At 42.8% G+C, this 18,730-nt stretch overlaps 1 protein-coding gene across 1 annotated transcript; it reads left to right on the forward strand.

Annotated features, from left to right (window-relative positions):
* Positions 1 to 255: 255 nt before the first annotated feature.
* Positions 256 to 18,427, forward strand: LOC114357758 (probable ATP-dependent RNA helicase DHX35; the record flags this gene model as incomplete). The annotated part of the gene is made up of 7 exons (XM_028311532.1): positions 256 to 314; positions 861 to 1,081; positions 9,542 to 9,661; positions 10,328 to 10,494; positions 15,965 to 16,092; positions 17,623 to 17,769; positions 18,337 to 18,427. Coding segments are annotated over 7 exons (933 nt in total), but the record flags the coding sequence as incomplete, so codon positions are not given.
* Between the last annotated feature and the right edge of the window lie 303 nt (positions 18,428 to 18,730).

The following is an 18,730-nucleotide window of genomic DNA, read 5'->3' on the forward strand; positions in this document are numbered from 1 at the left end:
GCTAGCTTAACGGATATACTACTTATATACTTTTTTTTTAAATACATAAATATTATACATAGCCACACCCAGACCCGTCACAGAAATTAAAATTCATCATTTCAATTTCTGCCCGGCCGGGAATCGAACCCGGGACCTCTCGGCATAGTAGTCCGTTCTGAACCACTACACCAAACGGCCGACAAAATAGTGATGATGATGAAAGTTGTCCTTGATGTCACAGTGTTTATCTTAACATGCTGCTTGTATTTTCAGTGATAGACTGCGGTTTCCACAAGTTGCCTCACTTCTCCCCAAGCGTGGGCGTGGCGACTGTGAGCGTGGCTCCAATAGCCAAGAACAACGCCACGCAGCGCGCGGGACGCGCGGGCAGGACTGCGCGAGGGAAGTGCTACAGGTGAGTTGTAGATAGAGGGCAAGACAAGAGAGAGAGAAAGAGGGTGGAGGGAGAGAAAGAGAGAGAGAGAGAGAAGAGAGGGAGAGAGAGACAAAGAGAGAGGTGGTAGGGAGAGAGAGAGAGAGAGACAAGAAACAACGCCACGCAGGAAGCAGGTCTATAAGCGAAGAAGAAGTCCTGCAGGTGAGTTGTTAGAGAGAGATAGATAGAGAGAGGGGAGAGAGCAGGAACAACGCCACGCAACGGTCAGGACTATAAGCAGGAAGTGCTACAGACAAGTTCCGAAAGTTAGATAGAGAGATAGGGAAAATAAAGACAGAAACAAACAAGAAATGACAACACAAGGGGGCAGGACCAGTCGCGGCAAGGGTTACAGGTGCGTCGCTAGATAGAGAGAGGGAGAGAGAAAGAGAAGGATAGAAATCGAGAGACTAGAGACCTAGATTAGCGACCGAGATAAGAGACCGAGTCAAGTGACCGAGACAAGAGACTGACACTAGAAACCGACTCTAGAGACCGACATAAGACACAGCTACTTATAGTGATAGACTGCGGGTTCCACAAGCTGCCTCACTTCTCTCCAAGCGTGGGCGTGGCGACTGTGAGCGTGGCTCCAATAGCCAAGAACAACGCCACGCAGCGCGCGGGACGCGCGGGCAGGACTGCGCGAGGGAAGTGCTACAGGTGAGTTGTAGATAGAGGGCAAGACAAGAGAGAGAGAGAGAGGGGGGAGGGAGAGAGAGAGAGAGAGAAGAGAGGGAGAAAGAGATAAAAAGAGAGGTGGGTAGAGAAAGAGAGAAAAGAAACAACGCCACGCAGGAAGCAGGTCTATAAGCGAAGAAGAAGTCCTGCAGGTGAGTTGTTAGAGAGAGATAGATAGAGAGAGGGGAGAGAGCAGGAACAACGCCACGCAACGGTCAGGACTATAAGCAGGAAGTGCTACAGACAAGTTCCGAAAGTTAGATAGAGAGATAGGGAAATAAAGACAGAAACAAACAAGAAATGACAACACAAGGGGGCAGGACCAGTCGCGGCAAGGGTTACAGGTGCGTCGCTAGATAGAGAGAGGGAGAGAGAAAGAGAAGGATAGAAATCGAGAGACTAGAGACCTAGATTAGCGACCGAGATAAGAGACCGAGTCAAGTGACCGAGACAAGAGACCGACACTAAAGACCGCGACAAGAGACCGACACAAGACACAGCTACTCTCAGTGATAGACTGCGGGTTCCACAAGCTGCCTCACTTCTCTCCAAGCGCGGGCGTGGCGACTGTGAGCGTGGCTCCAATAGCCAAGAACAACGCCACGCAGCGCGCGGGACGCGCGGGCAGGACTGCACGAGGGAAGTGTTACAGGTGAGTTGTAGATAGAGGGCCAGACAAGAGAGAGAGAAAGAGATAGACAAAGAGAGAGGTGGTAGGGAGAGAGAGAGAGAGAGAGAGGCAAGAAACAACGCCACGCAGGAAGCAGGACTATAAGCGAGGAACGCTACTACAGGTGAGATGCTAAAGAGAGAAAAAGAGAGAGGGAGAAGTGAAAGAGAGAGGGAGAGAGGGATAGAGAGAAAGAGAGAATGAGAGGGAGAGAGAAGGAACAACGTCAAGCAACGGGCAGGATTATAAGCGAAAAGTAAGTACTACAGGCAAGTTCCGAGAGATAGATAGAGAGACAGGGAGAGAAAAGAGACAAGATACGATAACACACAAGGCGGCGGAACCAGTCGCGGAAAGTGTTACAGGTGCGTTTCTAGATAGAGAGGGAGAGAGAAAGAGGGGGATAGAAAGCGAGAGACTAGAGACCTAGATTAGCGACCGAGATAAGAGACTGACACTAGAAACCGACTCTATAGACCGACACAAGACACAGCTACTCTCAGTGACAGACTGCGGGTTCCACAAGTTGCCTCACTTCTCTCCAAGCGTGGGCGTGGCGACTGTGAGCGTGGCTCCAATAACATATAGAATAATAGATGGATAGGGGGAGAGAGAGATAGATAGAGAGGGAGGGAGAGAGACAGAAAGGGAGAAGAGAGAGGGGGCGAGAGGCCGGGAACAACTCCAAAATGGACAGGACTGCAAGAGGGAAGTGCTACAGGCTAGTTGCTAGAGATAGAGAGAGACCGGGAACAACGCCACGCAACGGGCAGTACTATAAACTAGAAGTGCTACAGGTAAGTCGTAGATAGAGGACAAGTCAAGAGAGAGACAAAGATGGGGGAGGGAGAGAGAGAGAGAGACAAGAAACAACGCCACGCAGGAAGCAGGACTATAAGCGAGGAACGCTACTACAGGTGAGATGCTAAAGAGAGAGAGAGAGAGAAGTGAAAGAGAGAGGGAGAGGGAGGGATAGAGAGAAAAAGAGAGAGGGAGAAGTGAAAGAGAGAGGGAGAGAGAGGTATAGAGAGAAAGAGAGAATGAGAGGGAGAGAGCAGGAACAACGCCACGCAACGGGCAGGATTGTAAGCGGGGAGTGCTACAAGCGAGTTGCTAGATAGAGAGAGGGAGAGAGAGAGAGAGGGAGAGAGAGAAAGAGAGAGGGAGGGAGAGAAAGAGAGAAGGGGAGACCGAGACTAGAGTGGAATAAGAGACCGACATAAGACACAGGTACTCTCAGTGACAGACTGCGGGTTCCACAAGTTGCCTCACTTCTCTCCAAGCGTGGGCGTGGCGACTGTGAGCGTGGCTCCAATATCCAAGAACAACGCCACGCAGCGCGCGGGACGCGCGGGCAGGACTGCGCGCGGGAAGTGTTACAGGTGAGTCGCTAGAGATAGATAGATAGGGAGAGAGGGAGAGAGGAAGAAGAGAAAGGGGGAGAGAGATCGGGATCAACGCTAGGAAGCAGGCAGGACTAGTCGTGGGAAGTACTACAGGCGAGTTGCTAAAGAGAGATAGAGAGAGAGAAAGAGAGAGGGAGAGAGAGAGAGAGACAGAGAGAGAAACACACGCAGCGGGCAAGACCAGTCGCGGGAAGTGCTACAGGCGAGTTTCTAGAGATAGAGAGGTAGGGAGAGAAAGAGACAAGAAACGACAACATAAGGGGGCAGGACCAGTCGCGGCAAGTGTTACAGGTGCGTTGCTAGATAGAGAGAGGGAGAGAGAAAGAGAAGGATAGAAATCGAGAGACTAGAGACCTAGATTAGCGACCGAGATAAGAGACCGAGTCAAGTGACCGAGACAAGAGACTGACACTAAAGACCGCGACAAGAGACCGACATAAGACACAGCTACTCTCAGTGACAGACTGCGGGTTCCACAAGTTGCCTCACTTCTCTCCAAGCGCGGGCGTGGCGACTGTGAGCGTGGCTCCAATAGCCAAGAACAACGCCACGCAGCGCGCGGGACGCGCGGGCAGGACTGCACGAGGGAAGTGTTACAGGTGAGTCGTTAGAGATAGATAGATAGGGAGAGAGAGAGAGAGAGATAGATAGAGAGGGAGGGAGAGAGAGAGAGAGAGAGAGAGAGAGAAAGAAAGAGGTGGTAGGGAGAGAGAGAGACAAGAAACAACGCCACGCAGGAAGCAGTATTTTAAGCGGGAAGTGCTACAGGTGAGTTGTTAGAGAGAGAGATAGACAGAGAGAGGAGAGAGGGGGAGAGAGTAGGAACAACGGCAACGCCACGCAACGGGCAGGAGTGCTACAGGCGAGTTGCTAAAGAGAGATAAAGAGAGAGGGATAGGGAGCAAGAGACAAGAAACAACGCCACGCAGAAAGCAGTACTATAAGTGGGAAGTGATACAGGTAATTTGTTGGAGAAAGAGTGAGAGATAGAGAGACAAGAAGCAACGCCACGCAGGGGGCAGGACCAGACGCGCAGGACTACAGGTGAGTTGTTAGAGAGAGAGGGAGAGAGAAAAAGAAAGAGGGGGATAGAAAGCGAGAGACTAGGACCGAGACTAGCGACCGAGATAAGAGACCGACTCAAGAGACCGAGACAAGGGACTGACACTAAAGACCGCGACAAGAGACCGACACAAGACACAGCTACTCTCAGTGACAGACTGCGGGTTCCACAAGCTGCCTCACTTCTCTCCAAGCGTGGGCGTGGCGACTGTGAGCGTGGCTCCAATATCCAAGAACAACGCCACGCAGCGCGCGGGACGCGCGGGCAGGACTGCGCGCGGGAAGTGCTACAGGTGAGTTGTAGATAGAGAGCAAGACAAGAGAGAGAGAGACAAAGAGAGAGGTGGTAGGGAGAGACAGAGAGAGAGATAAGAAACAACGCAACGCAGTAGGACTAGTTGCGGGAAGTACTACAGACTAGTTGCTAGAGAAAAATAGAGAGGGAGAGAGAGAGAGGAGAGAGAGAGGGAAGAGAAACAACGCAACGCAGTAGGACCAGTTGCGGGAAGTACTACAGACAAGTTCCTAGCGAAAGGTAGAGAGAGAAAGAGTGAGGGAGAGAGAGAGAGAGAGAGAGAGAAGATAGGAGGAGAGATCAGGAACAACGCCACGCAACGGACAGGACTAAGCGGGAAAGTGCTACTGGCGGGTTGCCAGAGAGAGAAAGAGAGAGGGAGAGAAAGAGACAAGATACGATAACACACAAGGCGGCGAAACCAGTCGCGGAAAGTGTTACAGGTGCGTTGCTAAATAGAGAGAGAGGGAGAGAGAAAGAGGGGGATAGAAAGCGAGAGACTAGGACTGAGATTAGCGACCGAGATAAGAGACTGAGATGAGAGACCGACACAAGAGACCAAGACTAGAGACCGACACAAGACACAGCTACTCTCAGTGACAGACTGCGGGTTCCACAAGTTGCCTCACTTCTCTCCAAGCGTGGGCGTGGCGACTGTGAGCGTGGCTCCAATATCCAAGAACAACGCGACACAGCGCGCGGGACGCGCGGGCAGGACTGCACGAGGGAAGTGTTATAGGTGAGTTGTAGATAGAGGGCAAGATAAGGGAGAGACCAAAAGAGAGGTGGTAGGGAGAGATAGAGAGACAAGAAACAACGCCACGCAGGAAGCAGGACTATAAGCGAGGAACGCTGTTACAGGTGAGTTTGTTAGAGTGAGAGATAGAGAGAGGAGAGAGGGGGAGAGAGCAGGAACAACGCCACGCAACGGGCAGGATTATAAGCGGAAAGTAAGTGCTACAGGCGAGTTGTTAGAGAGAAATAAAGAGAGAGGGGGAGAAAGAGACAAGAAACAACGCCACGCAGGAAGCAGGACTATAAGCGGAAAGTACTACAGACTAGTTACTAAAGAGAGATAAAGACAGAGGGATAGGGAGAGAAAGAGACAAGAAATGACAACACAAGGGGGCAAGACCAGTCGCGGCAGGTGAGTCGTTAGAGAGAGAGAGAGAGAGTGGGAGACTAGAGACCGATGCAAGAGACCGCGAGGGTCAGTGGGTCAGTCAGTGCTAGACAATGGGTTTCACAAGTTGCCTCACTTCTCTCCAAGCGTGGGCGTGGCGACTGTGAGCGTGGCTCCAATAGCCAAGAACAACGCCACGCAGCGCGCGGGACGCGCGGGCAGGACTGCACGAGGGAAGTGCTACAGGTGAGTCGCTAGAGATAGATAGATAGGGAGAGAGAGAGAGAGAGAGACATAGATAGAGAGGGAGGGAGAGAGACAGAAAGGGAGAAGAGAGAAGGGGCGAGAGGCCGGGAACAACTCCAAAATGGACAGGACTGCAAGAGGGAACTGCTACAGGCTAGTTGCTAGAGAGGGAGAGAGACCGGGAACAACGCCACGCAACGAGCGGTACTATAAACGAGAAGTGCTACAGGTGAGTTGTAGATAGAGGGCAAGACAAGAGAGAGACAAAGAGGGGGGAGGGAGAGAGAGAAAGAGCGCCACTCAGGAAGAGGGAAGTGCTACAGGTGATTGTAGATAGAGAGCAAGACAAGTGAGAGAGAGAGAGAGAGACAAAAAGAGAGGTGGGTAGAGAGAGCAAGAGTCAAGAAACAACGCCACGCAGGAAGCAGGACTATAAGCGAGGAACGTTACTACAGGTGAGATGCTAAAGAGAGATAAAGGGAGTAAAAGAGAGAGAGAGAGAGAGAGAGAGAAGTGAAAGAGAGAGGGAGAGAGGGATAGAGAGAAAGAAAGAGGAAAAGAGAGAAAGAGAGAGGAATAGAGAGAAAGAGAGAGAGAAAGACCCTCTCTTTCTCTCTCTCTTAAAGAGCAGGAACAACGTCAAGCAGCGGGGAGTGCTACAGGTAATTAGTCAGAGAGAGAGATAGAGAGTCATGAAACAACGTCATGCCGGGGTTATGACCAGTCGCGGCAAGTTACAGGCGCGTTGCTAGATAGAGAGAGAGGGAGAGAGAAAAAGAAAGAGGGGGATAGAAAGCGAGAGACTAGGACCGAGACTAGCGACCGAGATAAGAGACTGAGATGAGAGACCGACACAAGACACAGCTACTCTCAGTGACAGACTGCGGGTTCCACAAGTTGCCTCACTTCTCTCCAAGCGTGGGCGTGGCGCCTGTGAGCGTGGCTCCAATAGCCAAGAACAACGCCACGCAGCGCGCGGGACGCGCGGGCAGGACTGCACGAGGGAAGTGTTACAGGTGAGTCGCTAGAGATAGATAGATAGGGAGAGAGAGAGAGGAAGAAGAGAAAGGGGGAGAGAGACCGCGAACAAACACGAAGGGAGCAGGACTATAAGCGGTGAATGCTACAGCTAGTTGCTAAAGAGGTAGGGAGAGAGAGAGAGCAGGAAAAACGACACGCGACGAGCAGGACTATAAGCGGGAAGTAAGTACTACAGGCAAGAAACAGCGCCACTCAGGAAGAGGGAAGTGCTACAGGTGATTGTAGATTAAGAGCAAGACAAGAGAGAGAGAGAGAGAGAGAGACAAAAAGAGAAGTGGGTAGAGAGAGAGAGAGAGACAAGAAACAACGCCACGCAGGGGGCAGGACTATAAGCGAAGAAGAAGAAGTACTGCAGGTGAGTTGTTAGAGAGAGATAAAGAGAGGGGGAGAGAGAGAAAGAGACAAGAAACGATATCACACAAGGGGGCGGGACCAGTCGCGCAGGACTACAGGTGAGTTGTTAGAGAGAGAGGGAGAGGGAGAGAGAGAGACTGGGATAAGAGACTGAGACTAGAAACCGACTCTAGAGACTGACAGCAGAGACCGCGACCGCTTCTATCAGTGACAGACTGCGGGTTCCACAAGCTGCCTCACTTCTCTCCAAGCGTGGGCGTGGCGACTGTGAGCGTGGCTCCAATAGCCAAGAACAACGCCACGCAGCGCGCGGGACGCGCGGGCAGGACTGCACGAGGGAAGTGTTACAGGTGAGTCGCTAGAGATAGATAGATAGGGTTAAAGAGAGACAAAGATAGAAGGGGGAGAGAGACCGCGAACAACAACACGCAGGAAGCAGGACTATAAGCGGTGAATGCTACAGCTTGTTGCTAAAGAGGTAGGGAGAGAGAGAGAGAGCAGGAAAAACGCCACGCAACGGGTAGGACTATAAGCGGGAAGTAAGTACTACAGGCAAGAAACAGCGCCACTTAGAAAGAGGGAAGTGCTACAGGTGATTGTAGATTAAGAGCAAGACAAGAGAGAGAGAGAGAGGCAAAAAGAGAGGTGGGTAGAGAGAGAGAGAGACAAGAAACAACGCCACGCAACGGACAGGATTATAAGCGGAAAGTGCTACAGGTGAGTTGTTAGAGAGAGAGATAGATAGAGAGAGGAGAGAGAAAGACAAGAAACAACGCCACGCAGAAAGCAGGACTATAAGCGGGAAGTGCTACAGGTAATTAGTTAGAGAGAGAGTGAGAGAAGGGGAGAGAGAAAAATAGAGGGGGAGACCGAGACTAGAGTGGGATAAGAGACTGAGAGTAGAAACCGACTTTAGAGACTGAAAGCAGAGACCGCGACCGCTACTCTCAGTGACAGACTGCGGGTTCCACAAGTTGCCTCACTTCTCCCCAAGCGTGGGCGTGGCGACTGTGAGCGTGGCTCCAATAGCCAAGAACAACGCCACGCAGCGCGCGGGACGCGCGGGCAGGACTGCGCGAGGGAAGTGTTACAGGTGAGTCGCTAGAGATAGATAGATAGGGAGGGAGAGACAGAGGGGAAGAAGAGAAAGGGGGAGTGAGACCGCGAACAACAACACGAAAGGAGCAGGACATTAAGCGGTGAATGCTATAGCTAGTTGCTAAAGAGAGAGCGAGAGATGAATAAGAGAGGGAGAGAGAGAAAAAAGGGAGAGAGAGAACGAGAGAGGAGAAGAGAGAAGGAGAGGGAGAGAGATATATGGAGGGAGAGAGAGAACGAGAGAGGAGAAGAAGAGGGAGAGAGATATATGGAGGGAGAGAGAGAGAGAAAGAGCAGGAAAAACGCCACGCAACGGACAGGATTATAAGCGGAAAGTGCTACAGGTGAGTTGTTAGAGAGAGAGAGATAGATAAAGAGAGGGGGAGAGAGCAGGAACAACGGCAACGCTACGCAACGGGCAGGAGTGCTACAGGCGAGTTGCTAAAGAGAGGTAAAGAGAGAGGGATAGGGAACAAGAGACAAGAAACAACGCCACGCAAGGCGCAGGACTATAAGCGGGGAAGTGCTACAGGTGAGTTGTTAAAAAGAGAGAGGGAAAAAGCACGAATACCGCCACGAAGGGGGCAGGACCAGTCGCTCAGGACTACAGGTTAGTTGTTAGAGAGAGGGAGGGAGGGAGAGAGACTGGGATAAGAGACTGAGAGTAGAAACCGACTCTAGAGACTGAAAGCAGAGACCGCGACCGCTTCTCTCAGTGGTAATTTATAACTTTGGAGGAGTTTCCAATTGTTTTTGTTAATTAAATTTAAAATTATAAGTAAAATTAAACGTAAGTGTGAAAGAATCATAAAAATATATCTACAAATAGAGAAGTTATAAGGCCTTAAAGTTCGCGCCATGCGGACGGCTCAGCGTGTGACGTCACGCCACTCTAAAAGAGTACAATCAGGAATAACCTCTGACCCCTTAAGGCAATCGTAAATCAAACTGGCATAATAAGAAATATTGCGTATGTTTAAACGTAATTAGGTAAGTGTGGGATTTGAGGATCGACCACAATAAGGAAGCTTCAATTTTTTGTTTACTTCCGAGCGGGCGTTGTACTCGAGTAAAACGCTAAAATATTATATTCATGTATTTTCACTTATTTTTATTCAAGACTAACGTTATATTAATGTATTTCCAGGCTATACACGGAAGAGGAATACGACAAGTTGCCTCCTTGTGTGCCTCCAGAAATATCCAGAAGCGACCTATCCTCTGTCCTGTTGCAGCTGAAAGCCTTGGGTATCCATAATTTACTGCGGTAAGTACAGGTTCCGTTCCTGACAGGTGCCAATAGGCTCAATTGCACCATCTAACTTTAATCGTAACCTTACTTGCTGTTTTTTGTATGGAATTTGACAGACTTTTGACGTTTGTCAAAGTTATAGTAAGATGCTGCAACCCACCCTAAAATTATTATTATTAACGGGATTGCTACCATGCACTTCTATTAATGTATTTGTAAACGAAAAAAAGAAAAAGTTAGTAGGTACCCATTTGGTACGGAACCCTAAAAAAAAGATTTGACATTGACACATTGATAGGGATCTCAAGAGAATCTTTGCACTTTTTTTTTGAGAATGAACGGATGACTTGCCCCTTTGCTATGTGTTAGTGTTGCCGAACTATCGATAGTAAAATTATCTGAATAGTATCGATACTAGCGATAGTTTATTCTTCACGAGCAACAATACTATCGATAGTATTGCACATATTCAATAGTATTGCCACGTTTTGAGCTATCGATAATATCGATAATATCGATACTATCGATAGTCTTGCGATAGTTTGGCTATCGATAGACTATCGATAGTCGACTATCGATCGGCATCACTACTGTGTGTTTTCCAAATCTCCAACACTCACTAAAACAATATATTCCAAAGAAATAAATACATTGTTTATTTGCTTTATTTTTAACTTTCAGGTTCACATTCCCCACGCCTCCTCCAGCCAAAAGTCTTCTCTCTGGTCTAGAAACGTTATACGCTCTGAAGGCCATAGACAAGCTCGGCGATTTGACCACAGACACCGGAGTGCTTATGGCCGAGTTGCCTTTGAGCCCTATGTGTGCGAAGATGCTTTGTAACAGTGGTAAGTAATAAACAAAAGGGATAGAACTTTTGTGGTATATGACACATGCCTGCCATTTTAATATATTCTTAAAGTATCTGCGTTACGATACCATAAAGTATTTGGTTTTGGAGGTAGTAACACCGCCATAAGAGAAAACTTAAGATCACTAAAACAGTGATCAAGTGTTTGTATATGCGTTCCGTTGCATTCAAATGATAGTTCCCAGATAAAAGTAAATGGTGGGAATGCCAGCTTTCATAAAAAAAATTCGACCCTATGTCATGGACCTATAAAAAAAGGCGGACGGAACTCGCGCTACAACAAAACTGTGACGCAAAATTTTGGCGTTTGTCTATTGTGTGAGTGAATTTAGGGATGCCATGTTAGCCAAAACATTTTACCCATTTATTTTAAGAAAAACATAGATCGGCAGATGTTACTTGGAAATGTAGACAGAATTATTCCGTGCCATTTTAAAAGGATGAAAGGTGAATGCGTTGAGGTAGGCGCGAAATTTTCAATGTTCAAATTTTCTTACATTGTTTGCAAGTCAGTGTGTCAGGGTATGTACATAATGTTGATCAAAAATGATTCACGCAGTTACAAATTACGAATCTTGTGTACATTATAATCATAATCTTATGCATCATCAATATATCAATATCCTAGACTGCATCTCACTTAACACCAGGTGCGATTGCGGTCAAATACCTGCCTTGTCTAGCATAAAAAAAAATATAAATATTATTATTATCTCTGATAGATTTTTTTAAACATACAACCTGACTCTGACTTGCAATCAATGTAAGAAAATTTGAATTTCGCAGTTCCACATTTTTGGGAAGGATCAAATTTGCCTATGAAAATATATCCCATTAAAACACAATTATTATGATAAATTATTTTATTTCCATAGTATGCGTAATAAATAACTAAAAAGTCCTAAAATTATTATTAATTTCCCATATTTCGGGTAATTTTCCCACGTAAATAACTGAGAACACTGGTCTTTGACGTATTATTTTTTCGAGTGAATGACGTTTGATTTCAATTAATTTCAATATTTTAATGTCGGGAAATAAGTGATTGGATTATTATTTTGCCTGTGAAATGTGATTCCTTAATTTTTGTTTGTTCGAACAGAACGGTTTTTACACAATTTCATCACACAAGACATGTCGTATTCGTGTTGTTTTTTCGCTGCTTAAATGTGTCAACTGTGTGAAGTTTGCACTCGAAGTGGTGTATCAGGGTGTGAATGTGTGCGTGCCGGCCTGTACGTACAGGCAAGCTGGTGTATCCTAATGTCACAGTATTTTGTTGATGAGAATCCGTCCGACTTTTTTATAGGTCCATGCCCTATGTATTATGAACCCTAGTTTTAGAACCCTTGATAAAAAACTGAAAATATAAATGTCTTTCTATTATATGGGAAAATCTCGTAACATAAATTATAAATGTATCTCAGTAGGTTTCCAGTTTTGAACGCGACTATTCCCACCTCTCGTTCCCACCGCTGCAACTCTTGTGTAGCCAGGATCTACAGCTTGACCGCCAATACAAACCCAACCAATGAAGGTCAAGTTTGTCCCGGGGGAAAGTTAATATTTTTAAACCGGCAGACAGTGGTGACCGAGTTTGTTGCGGCGCTTCTTCTCAGCACTTGCCAAATGTTTGTCTCGAAGCGCTGGTAGAGCCAAAAAAGAATGAGACATGTTAGGCTCCTTAAGAGCATTTGACGATTTTTAAGTACTAATTTAATTAGATTAAACAAATAAAGATAATTTTGATTTTGATTTTTGATTTTGTCATTGGACGAAATTAATCAGAAGAGCATAGGATGAGTTCGAAGTTAAGGTTCGACTTCCCTCCGTTGCAATGATGACAATTGACAAACGAAGGTTTAGTAACCTAAAAGTAAAGTAAGTAAAAGTAAGAAAAGAAATTCAGGGTGGTGTTGCCATTATAAAACAAAATGAAAATGAAAAAAAAAAAAACATTTATTCAGTATCTTTTAAGTTAACATATTGTTGCAAGTGACTGGGGTCTCTTTTTAAGTATAATACCTGTGTTAGGAGGCCCCGCTCTTTCTTAGTTACAAAGTTACAAAGATACATAATTATGTTAGAAAAGCCACTAAAACTCACAAGTACCTACGTATTACTACTAGAATAACGCTATTTATCATTATAGTTTTGGTTACATTCAATAGTTTTGGTTATTCAATAGTTTTTACAAACAAACAGCTATTAAATGATAAGATGATCTTAAGAGCGTTGTAGCAAAAAGTTGGCGTTCGAATTTTAGGTTTTTATTGCTTGACGTCGCGTAGTGAGTGCGCAAACTGCATTTATCTGTACAATTTCAACGCTGCGTCGACTAAACGATCTTAATCCGTAGTTGTATCGTACCTAAGACAGTACATCATACATAATAATAAAGAAATAATGTACAATTTACCTATTTGATTTTTTCTCAGATCAGACTTTTAGCAAAATCAAGTTACGTAATTAATGTATTTTTTACACTAGTAAATCCCGCGACAAGTTTTTAATCTTTAAATTGAGTAAAGTAATAAGTTGATGGGTTTGAAAGAATTTATGTTTTATTTTATTCTTTTTACAGCATCAAAAGCTTGTTTATGAAAAATATTTACTATTTAAATTTTACTTTTGACTTTTTAGTTTTTATGATGCGGGATGGAAAAATTAAAATTTATTCTGATTTTGTGACGTTTCCGCACATAAATATGGATAGGTTAAATAAATAGAATGAAATGTATGAAAACGAGCGTGCCATTTTTTAAACGTTATCTATAATATCTGTGTCCATCAAAGAGCTCGTAACTAAACATCGTAAGCGCCATTCAAATTATTATCTAAAAGTTAATAATAAATATTTAGTTTTTGTAAATCTAAACAAGTCAGGAAATCAAAGAGGTAAATACTGATATCATTGTGATTTTATAGAATTTATTATTATAAACCACGGTCGTATAATGCTAAAAAATCAGAGGTAACTTTAAGATTTTTATCCATAGAGCAAAATTTATCTAATCGTGTTTTTAAACAGTTATCCCATTAGGTACACATGCGTTCTGTAATACAAACCCATCAAAAACAATACTTGTCAAAAAACCAAGTCTCACTACTCAGTTGTTCTACGGTAAAAAGTTGTGAGATCCATGTAATACCAAGTCCAGTCCAGGAAATCATTAACGTTTTACATAAATATATTGACTTGGCCATCGCATGAAAACACGTGTAAATTAAATTATTTAGTGCGAAATGAAACGAAATTTTGCATGCCTGTGTAGACATGCAAAATTTCAGCTCAATGGGAAAACGGGAAGTAAGTAAATTTTAAGTTGCAAGATTTTACAACTCCAGATGTCAAAGAAAATAAAAGCTTGTAGATAGCTTTACAAAGAAAAGAAAGATTTATGAAGAAAATAAAAAGTACTGTCTACGATACATTTGTTAGGCCGTGTTGCACCGTCTTACTTTAACATTGACATCAAAATTTTGGATGTCAAAAATCTGTCTAACATAAAACACCGGTTATTGTCAGTTAGGGTCAAAGTTAGGTGGTGCATCTCAGCCTTAGTGTATTTTAATTAAATTTAATACAAATAAGGATGACGAAAATAATCGATAAGTGATCTCACTCGAATATTTCTTATAGTAGGTATACAAGATGTCGAACAAATGGTTACTTACTGAAAAAGTGCTTCATGAGACCTAGCAAACGGCATCAATAATATGTTTAAGAACGAACTGAATCTATTCAAAAAACCTATATTTCCAGCTTTCATACATTTAATACAGTTACAAACAAACACGAAATCAATGGTTTCTGAGAATTCTGAGTGCCTTAATGCCGTCCCCTTTATCTGTTTATTTAGTATTTATTAATTAGTATCTCTTGATGATATTGTAGCAAGTTAAACCTAAAATCATGTTTTCCGTAAATAATTTAAATAAGAATGCAATTTACGAGTTTGTTGTTTGATTATTATATATTACTCAATTAAAAATTTAAATTTAAAAAATTAACACTTCTAATATGGTAGGTATGGCTGGCGGCATACATTTAGTATGAAATTCGGAAACATTGAATTTTCGCATAGATCCAGTTTATTCTTTGACCTATTTATTGTTATTGTTTTAAAGAGCTCATGAAGCACTTACAGGAACAGTAAACAGTTTCTCGATATCTTGTATAATTAAAAATCAAGTGAAATCACTTATCGTTTCCACCCTGTACCTATACTTTTAAAAATAAACTCATTTTATACGTTCATTTGTATAAGTATCTACAATACAAATACCTAACCAACTTAGTTGACGTTTTATAAAACTATTTGTCTAAGTGTCATCGAGCGACCGCTGGTGGATTTGCCATTTACCTGACCTACCCCTTTATTACTAAACGTTTAATATCAGATGAATAGTTACGCACCAATTTCTTTCATTCAGTCGTCAGTAATTGAACTTTCGGAAAAACATGACGAAGCGTTGTGTGACCATACAGACGCTATTCAACTTTTATTAGTAAGGAAGAGTATATTTTATGTTGGTAGAAACACAATAGCATAGACTAATGTTTTGACACCCTGTTAAAATTTTTATTAGTCATTTATTTTTTCCTGACCAAACAGATACCATAATAATATCTTTTATCTATTCTACCCATATTCTGTAAGTAAAATAATAAAAAGTTTGAAAAGAAAGAAATTACAAGTCCGATTTACCTAAACAAATAAATTAAAAATACTTGCGGATCAAAAGTACTCAATCATACTACAATTTACGAAAAAATCACGCGTGACGCATATACGTCAGTGGGCAGTCAACTGACATAGACCCGGCGTCTACGAGTGCCAAAGCACGACTGATTTATGCCATTTGATGCACCCGATTTTATAGTATTTTCAAATTAATTTTTCATTTGAAGATTGAAGATAGATATTTTTTCTTTTTCACACAATAATAGTACTATGTTTCTTCTTAAGTATAAAGTAGTTTATGTTGCCAAATGACTTTTAGATTATGAGATGTGACCTGTTTTCTTGCAGTAATTTTCTCGAATTTTGACTATCTTAGACATGATAAAAATGCATTTTAATGAATTAAACATCAAAATTTTCTCAATACACTTTCTTCTTCAGGGTATGCTTATTCTAATGAATACATTCTATCTTCTTACTTAGAAATAAATTTGTTGTAATATTAGTTCAAAGTTGTGCCTTCGCGAGTTACCTGGAAATCGGGCTTTCGAAATTCGCTGTTTTCGTAGGCAAAAATCCAATTTGAACGAGATTTTGTCAATAGACATTCCGTAAAAACGTATGATAATTACGATGATATAAGTCAAAAGAAGCTATAACAATAAATTATATGACTAAAATCATTTCGAAATCTGCCAAATTCTCGATTTCTGCATGAAAAATGTGACAACGCTCTTAAATGTTTTTTTATTTTCGCAGGCGAATTCGGGTGCATAGACGAGGCTTTGTCCATAGCGGCCATGATGCAAGTAGACAGCGCGTTTGCAAAAGGAGGTACTGGCAAAGAGAATATCGCGGCTAGAATGGCGAGAAGGAACAACTTTGAGGTATTAAAGTCATATAATCTGAAAACAATTTGAAAATTATAAATAACTTGAAAAAAATTAAACAACTATCTGAAAACAAGTTTTTAAAAAGCGCTTTTACACGTCCCAGTATGAAGCTGCGCAAGAAACTCACGCCCGTATTCACAAACATTAAATAAATAATAAATAAATTCTTTATTTCCACCACAACATTACATGTTCACTATATTGCATTACATAATGAAGTTGAGAGTTGTTAAGTTGAAAATAGGGTAAGTAAACACATAATATTGGAGAGGACTGGAGCCTAAACTAGGAAATTCCTGTATTTCAGGCCTCCAGACTCTCCGCCCGAACCGTATGTTATTGTTTAATTTTGCCTATTACTAGTATACAAATATAGAAAAAAAAAAATAAACCAGAGAATCTAAGATAATTTAAACCTATGTAACTCAGGAGGTGTGTGTGTGAGTGTGCGAGTATGTGTGTGCATGCGCGCGCGCGTGTGTGTGAGAGTGTGTGTGTGTGTGTGTGTTTGAGAGAGAGAGAGAGTGTGCGAAATGATAAGTTTGGTGATAATTTAGTACCAATAAGTAATTACTAAGGATTATCTTGCATAACTATGAGGTATAAACATTACTATGAGGTCTCACAGTGCGCGTGGACGCACAGGGTCACACACGAACCAATCGCAAAGCTCTATTCAACGCTGTGCGTTCGATTTGCTGCTTCACTGAATGAATACGGGCGTTTGAGAGAGTCGTGCAACTGCAGTGAATACTAAGCGATAATGATGATTACAAACTAAGTATTCATTTATGATTTACTAGCGGCCGCCCGCGACTTTGTACGCGTGGATCCCGTTTTACCGCCTTAGGGGTGGAGTTTCGTAAAATCCTTTCTTAGCGGATGTCTACGTCATAAGTTATGACTCATAACATCTACCTGCATGCCAAATTTCAGCCCGATCCGTCCAGTGGTTTGGGCTGTGCGTTGATAGCTCACTATGTCAGTCAGTCACCTTTGAGTTATATACAGGGTGTTAGGTAAATGGGTATATGAGCCGACACTAGCCCATGTTAACATGGTCATATAAATGGTATAGTGAAGTCAGAAAATTGATATCTTAATTTTAATTATTTTAATTTTCATACAAATCCGATTTTATAAAATTTATTTTGTATGAAAATTAAAAAAATTAAAATGATGATATCAAATTTCTGACTTCACCATACCATTTATATGACCATGTTAACATGGGCTAGTGTCGGCTCATATACCCATTTACCTAACACCCTGTATATCTTCGCTAATCTATACTAATATTATAAAGAGGAAAGATTTGTACCTATTTTTGTATGTTTGTAATGAATAGGCTCAAAAAGTACAGGGCCGATTTAAAAAATTCTTTCTCCATTCAAAAGCTACATTATCCACGAGTAGCATAGGCTAAATTTTATTTTGGAAAAACATAGGGTTCAGGGGTCCAAGCGCGCGAAGCCGCGGGCGGAAAGCTAGTTAGTTATAATCTAAATAGATTGTCTTTTGCAGGTAGCAGAAGGCGACATAATAATGTACCTGAATTTATACGACGCGTTCGTGAAAGTGAGAGACGCGCAGCCGGACGAAAGACGCGCGAGAAAGGCGTGCAAAGACTGGTGCAGGAAGATGTATGTCAATTACAGGGTTATGGAGAAGGTTAGTTAAACAATAATTTATGTCTTTTGCTTTATCTAAGAATTAGCTTTTGCCCGCGGCTTCGCCCGCGTGTAGTTTTGTCTGTCACAGAAAAATTTTATCGCGCGCGTCCCTGTTTCAAAAACCGGGATAAATACTATCCTATGTCCTTTCCCGGGACTCAAACTATCTCTATGTCAAATTTCACCATAATCGGTCCAGTGGTTTAGGCGTGAAAGCGACACAGACAGACAGAGTTACTTTCGCATTTATATATTTGCCGCATTCAGCGGCCTGAGCTGTGGTTAGGTCAAATGAACGCAGATCGCACAGTCAAATCACATCAATACAACATTTGAACAAGAAAGTTCACATTGTTATTTTTTCTGGACCTTAAAAGAGTGTGATAAAAAATAGTATGGATTAATCATTTATATCAAAATAGGTGAATAAACTAGTAAAAGTCATTACTTATTGATTTTTTTCTGACTGCGATTTTTCTCGCATACATTTCGTTCTGTTGAAGAAAGTTTAAAAAAGGGTCAATTATTAACTTCTATTTTAAAAATCTTACCTTCTTTATTCCAGGCATGTGAGATCCGATGCAGCTTAGAGAAACTAGTCAAAAATAAATTTAAACTGACGAACAAAACCTTCGAACAACCAGACCTGGGATTAGGTAATATACCTACTATTTTAATAAAAATCATCAATTTATTATTTGCAGTCAGATACACACGAGTACATGCTGGTTTTAAATCCAGGTCATACAACCATTGCAACTTACCATAAGTTTACAAGGTGTGCTCGCTAGCGACTACGTAAAAACTACATTTAATGTGTGGCGACACCGACGATACGCCACTACAAACTATGTACCAACAGATGGCGCTGTCACAACTACACTATGGCACACTCCGCCGCTCATACAAACCTGCATCGCGGTGACGGAGTTTTCTACCCTGCCAAGTATACAACGTGT

Source organism: Ostrinia furnacalis, unplaced genomic scaffold (genome assembly GCF_004193835.3).
Source record: "Ostrinia furnacalis isolate ACB-3 unplaced genomic scaffold, ASM419383v2 OfSCF3349, whole genome shotgun sequence".
Taxonomy (NCBI): domain Eukaryota; kingdom Metazoa; phylum Arthropoda; class Insecta; order Lepidoptera; family Crambidae; genus Ostrinia; species Ostrinia furnacalis.